Source organism: Nicotiana attenuata, unplaced genomic scaffold (assembly GCF_001879085.1).
Source record: "Nicotiana attenuata strain UT unplaced genomic scaffold, NIATTr2, whole genome shotgun sequence".
Classification (NCBI taxonomy): Eukaryota; Viridiplantae; Streptophyta; class Magnoliopsida; order Solanales; family Solanaceae; genus Nicotiana; species Nicotiana attenuata.
The window spans coordinates 389,973-396,146 of NW_017670651.1; the positions used below are offsets into that span (position 1 = coordinate 389,973).

The 6,174-nt window shown below is 41.2% G+C and overlaps 1 protein-coding gene across 1 annotated transcript; it reads right to left on the reverse strand.

Annotated features, from left to right (window-relative positions):
• Positions 1–5,166: 5,166 nt before the first annotated feature.
• Positions 5,167–5,628, reverse strand: LOC109241898 (ATP-dependent DNA helicase PIF4-like). Its single transcript, XM_019408721.1, has one exon. The coding sequence runs from the start codon at positions 5,626–5,628 to the stop codon at positions 5,167–5,169; it is 462 nt and encodes a 153-aa protein (XP_019264266.1).
• Positions 5,629–6,174: the final 546 nt, after the last annotated feature.

The window sequence follows — 6,174 nt, forward strand, 5'->3', positions numbered from 1 at the left end:
AACCCCCTTATTACACCGTGTCAAAAAAGAAGCTAGCCTAGGCTATGATCTATGAATTACAAAAAAGTCCTATCTATGTCTTGATCTTGCGGTTCTTGTTGCCTTGAACTTGTATCCTTCTGATGGAATTCTTACGTTGTTGCCTTGCATTGTGATCGGAGATCTTTTGCCATTTCTCCGAGTGATGCTTGACTGCTAATGTCTGAAATATATGCCTCTATTCTCCAGGCGGGCTCCTGACTGCTAACACTTAAAATGTATTCCCTTATTCTCCAGGTGGGCTCCTGATTGCCGTCACTTGAAATGTATTCCCTTGTTCTCCAGGAGGGCGCCTGATTACTGAAACTGAAATGTATTCCCTTGTTTTCCAGGTGGGCGCCTGATTGCTGAACTTGAAAATGTATTCCCTTGTTCTCCAGGTGGGCGCCTGATTGCTGAAACTTGAAATGTATTCCCTTGTTTTCCAGGTGGGTGCCTGATTGCTGAACTTGAAATGTATTCCCTTGTTCTCCAGGTGGGCGCCTGATTGCATTAAATTGAAATGTATTCCCTTGTTTTCCAGGTGGGCGCCTGATTGCTGAACTTGAAATGTATTCCCTTGTTCTCCAGGGCGCCTGATTCGAATAAACTTGAAATGTCCCTTGTTCTCCAGGTGGGCGCCTGATTGCTGAACTTGAAATGTATTCCCTTGTTCTCCAGGTGGGCGCCTGATTTCAACAAAATAGACAAACAAAGAAAATTTCTGCCCCAGTTTGGTAGCTGGGCGCGTTATGTTACCAAATATTTAAAATTTGAAAGCTAAAATTTGGATTGTACTTCCCTTGTTCTCCAGGTGGGCGCCTGATTGCTGAACTTGAAATGTATTCCCTTGTTCTCCAGGTGGGCGCCTGATTGCTGACACTGGAAATGTATTCCCTTGTTTTCCAAGTGGGCGACTAATTGCTGAAATTTGAAATGTATTCCCTTGTTCTCCAGGCGGGCGCCTGATTGCTGAAACTTGAAATGTATTCCCTTGTTCTCCAGGTGGGCGCCTGATTGCTGAAACTTGAAATGTATTCCCTTGTTCTCCAGGTGGGCGCCTGATTGCGACAAAAATAAAGAAAATTTTCTGCCCCTGTTCCAATCAAAGAAAATTTGTTAATGTAAAATGGTGGTTAGCTACTGGCATTCTTGTTGGCCATGCTCCCGCTTCCGACTTTGCTCTGACTTGCTTCTTCGGACTTGCTTTGACTTGTCACGATTCCCCAATTGACTTTCAACCCTCTGATCTTGATGACCCACATGTTTTACCTCATACCACTGTTTGGTGTTTCTGTTCCCTTCTTGTGAACCTTGCTTCTCCCTCACAACCATCTGATTATTACTCTGCTTTCCATCGGTCCTCTATGTTTTATGTTCCCACCTTGTTGTGCCATCTAACTGGGAGGCCGGTAATTAGCTTTGACATCCTTTTTTGCTTTTGAATAGAACTGACACTAAAGCATCTTGTAGACAGACTTCGAGAGAATGAAATGCAATGACCTCGAAGGTAGAAAAACGAATGAGTTGTAATGAAGAGAAAAGGATAGGACTTATCTGAGTGGAAAGGCTGATTCCGTTGATCATGCCATGCATTTTGGTTCCAGCCTAGTCTGTCCAACCACTCAATTATCAGTTACCACATTTGTTATCTCATACTTTCACGCCCGACTCTCAGCAAACTCAAACCTTGCTTGTTTTGCCATGTTTCAAACAACCTTCAACCACAGGCTTCTTTCATTTGCCCAACTGAAAGATCTCACTTTCGCCTTACAGTGCCCGTGAGGGTTTCACCAATAAGACTCTCTCATTTTAATATCTCTCAAACTCACCTCGCCATACGGTGTCCGTGAGGGTTTTCACCAATAAGACTCTCTCATTTTCATTTCCCTCAACTCACATCGCCCTATGGTGCCCGTGAGGGTTTTCACCGATAAGACTCTCTCATTTTGTCCTTTTCCTTCTGTCACCAGAGTGTTGTCTCCAACATGAGTCGCTTTACCTAACCGCATTGACATTTCTTGAAATTGATCAGAAGGTCTTTCTTTGGACCGTAATATGGCTTTTGGACGGGTTTTTAGAAAGAAAGGTATGAAGGTTCAAAATAATTCAAATGTGGGTTCAACATTACAGCTTTCAGAATCATAGCCTTTGCGACAACCATAACCTCTGCTTGGGGAGTTTTTGGATTTTTCTGTTGTTGTGACTGAACCTCAGTGAGGCTGCCTACGTACCCTTTCGGGATCAAGTCAAACGTAGTTCAGGCCAGAGAACTACTTTACTGTGGCGATCTATCTTTCTTCCACTTTTCCTTTTCTTTCTTTTCATTTTTTCTTCTTTTTCTTTTCTTTTCTTCTCTCTTTGCTCTTTCCTTTTTCTTCTTTTTCTTTCTTTTTCTTTTCTCTTTTTTTTTCTTTTCTTTCCCTTTCTTTTTTCTTTTCTTTTTCTTTTCTTTTCTTTTGGACTGTTTTTCTCTTGTTTCTCCGCTGATTTTCCGCTCGGGCTTTCGAGTTCTGTTATTGATTTCGAAAGAGGGATACGAAAGGAAATATAATAAGGCTCAAAGGGATAACAAAGGGTAAAGTGTTTGGGTAGCAGAACAAAATGCCTTCATCATTTCAATCTCAAAACATGCCAAATACAATCAGGTACACAAAGATAAAGAAAATCATACATAATATCTCTTGACTGCATCAGAATTGATAGCCATTTCTACACATTTTCCTTCCACGTCTGTTAGGTATAGAGCGCCATTGGACAAAACTCTGGTTACAACAAATGGCCTATGCCAGTTTGGGGCGAACTTTCCTTTTGCCTCAGCCCAATGAGGTAGGATACGTCTGAGCACCAACTGTCCTACTTCGAACTTCCGCGGACGCACTTTCTTGTTATATGCTCTTGCCATTCTTCGTTGATACAATTGACCGTGACACACTGCTGCCAGTCGCTTCTCATCAATCAAACTTAGTTGTTCCAAGCGGGCTTTAACCCATTCATCATCATCAATCTCTGCCTCTGCGATGATTCGGAGGGATGGGATTTCAACCTCTGCGGGTATTACTGCTTCGGTTCCATATACCAATGAGTAGGGAGTCGCTCCTACTGAAGTGCAGACAGTAGTGCGATAGCCTAACAAAGCAAAAGGTAACTCTTCATGCCATTGCCTTGACCCTTCTACCATTTTCCGAAGTATTTTCTTGATATTCTTGTTAGCTGCCTCGACTGCCCCGTTTGCCTTAGGACGATATGGAGTGGAGTTGCGGTGCAGGATCTTAAACTGCTGACATGTCTCGGCCATCAAATGACTATTGAGATTGGCACCATTATCTGTGATGATTACCTTCGGGATCCCGAACCGGCATATGATATTTGAATGTACGAAATCGACAACTGCCTTCTTAGTCACGGATTTGAAGGTTTTTGGCCTCTACCCATTTGGTGAAATAATCAATGGCTACCAAAATGAATCTATGCCCATTTGAGGCTGCAGGCTCAATCGGACCAATAACATCCATTCCCCAGGCAACGAACGGCCATGGTGCTGACATTGTATGCAATTCAGATGGTGGAGAATGAATCAAATCTCCGTGTATCTGACATTGATGACATTTGCGCACGAAGCTGATGCAATCCCGTTCCATAGTAAGCCAATAGTAACCTGCTCGAAGGATCTTTTTTGCCAATATATATCCACTCATATGAGGTCCACAAACTCCCGCATGTACCTCAGCCATGATAACTGTAGCTTGTTTGGTATCTATGCATCTCAATAACCCAAGATCTGGAGTTCTCTTGTACAACACTCCTCCACTGAAGAAAAATCCACTTGCCAAGCGTCGAATTGCTCTCTTTTGATCCCCTGTAGCTTGTGTTGGGTATACTCCCATCCGGAGGTATTCTTTTATATCATGGAACCATGGCTCATCATCAAACTCTTCCTCCACCATATTACAATAGGCATGCTGATCTCGAACCTGAATCTATAACGGATCCACGTAAGCCTTGTCCGGATGATGCAACATAGATGCCAAAGTGGCCAAAGCGTCGGCAACCTCATTGTGCATCCTTGGAATGTGTTTGAAATCTATTGATTGAAACCGCTGACGAAGTTCATGCAAACACTGCCGGTATGGTATGAGCTTCAAATCTCGTGTTTCCCACTCCCCCTGAATCTGGTGTACAAGAAGGTCCGAGTCACCCATGACCAGGCCACGCTGGGGAAGTCCGTTCAAGCAATGAGGCTGCCTGTATCAAGTACCAAACTCAAAGTCAATTCCGGACATAATAGGATATTGAAACTACTAATTGGTTAGGACCCTTTTTTTTGATTTGTAGAAGACAAATAAAAAAAAAGAGAGAAAAACAAAAAAAAAAATCCTAGGATATCCTTTTACAAATTACAATGAGATGAGCCTCGCCAAATAGAGCAAACAAATTACGGGGCCCTCGATAAATGTACATACAGAAAAACTTAGACTTCGGGATGGGCCGTTTAGCGAATTTCACGGCCTTCCCCAAAGATAATGACACGATAGTCCCTTTAGGCGCGTTCTTAATAATCTTACCTTCTTAAATACGGGTGCACATTTATGTGACCCAAATCTAAATCTCAACGGAGTCGAAATGCGTCAAAAGCCACGGGTGCACTGGTGTAACGTGGTTCGAGATACATTTTCACGACGTTGCAATTCTTATTAAAAGACATAAAGTAAAAGCGGTTAAAACAAAAGGCACATAGGTTAGAATATATTTTAAGATCAGATAAAAGCGAATACAACAGTTGAGCGACCGTGCTAGAACCACGGAATCCGGGAGTGCCTAATACCTTCTCCCGGGTTAACAGAATTCCTTACTCGGAGTTCTGGTTCGCGGACCGTTAATAGAGTCATAATTTCCTCGGATCGGGATTCAACCGGTGACTTAGGACACCATTAACTCCTAAGTGGCGACTCTGAATATTAATAATAAATCCCGTTCCGACTGTCCTTTAATTGGAAAAACTCCTTTACACCCTCACAGGTGTAGAAAGAGGAGGTGTGACAACCACCAAAGACAACAACTTTACCACCAAAAAGCACATTAGTATTCAAGAGATCTTTCAAAAGTAGATCAAAAGTCTCAATCATTTTCTTTTTTGCCATCGATACTTCATCCCATACAATTAATTTTGCATCTCGAATCAAACAGGCAAGTGAACTTTTTTTTGCTAATATTGCAACTAAAGTTTTCATCAATGTCAATGGGAATTTTAAAACGGGAATGAGCTGTACGGCCACCTGGAAGAATCGAAGTCGCAATTCCAGAGGTTGCTGTTGCTAGAGCAATAAATCCTTTAGATCGCACAGTAGCTAATAAGGCACGATATAAAAAAGTTTTACCTGTTCCTCCAGGACCGTCAACAAAAAAAGCTCCTGCTTTGTTTGAAGATATTCTGTCTATAATTACATTGTATGCCATCTGTTGTTCACGATTCAACTTTTGTCGCAGTAATAGCTCTTCTTCAGTAACGATTATGTTTCTTTCGAAGAATATTTCTCTTGCTTCTTTGGCAGCCTTTGAAGCCTTGAAATTTTCAGGGATAAGTTTATACTCATTAATGTTATGTCCCATCGAATGTAAGATGTCATTGAGACAGTCTAAAACTTTATATCGAACATTTTTTGTTCCGATGTCTGGTAAAATTTTGAAGTCTTCAGACATAGAGTCCTCAAATTTCTCCCATAATTCTCTTGGATTAGCAGGATCACAATATACTAACAATAGCAAACAACGTCACCATGGCTTTGATACTCTCAGCTTCTACCTTTGAGCTGATTCTCTGAATGTATCGCAACGTACTTCATTTACAGTTAGTAGATCTTCATATGATTTTGGTCCTATTATATTCATTAATAATAATCTCAGATAATATCTTTCACCAACATTGTTTTTCTAATCATCGGATTATTCATAATTGAGTTTATACTCGATGCACTCTTAAAAGAAACAAATTATTGTCCTTCAAAATGTAACTGAAGATGATAGCCAACTGAGCCAGGGTGCCATCGAGCACTGATATTCTTTTATTTCATCTACTTCAACATTTGCGTCATTGTCATGTATGTGAAATGCAATTTTATCATGTCCTTTGCATATGTATTTATAAATATATTAAAG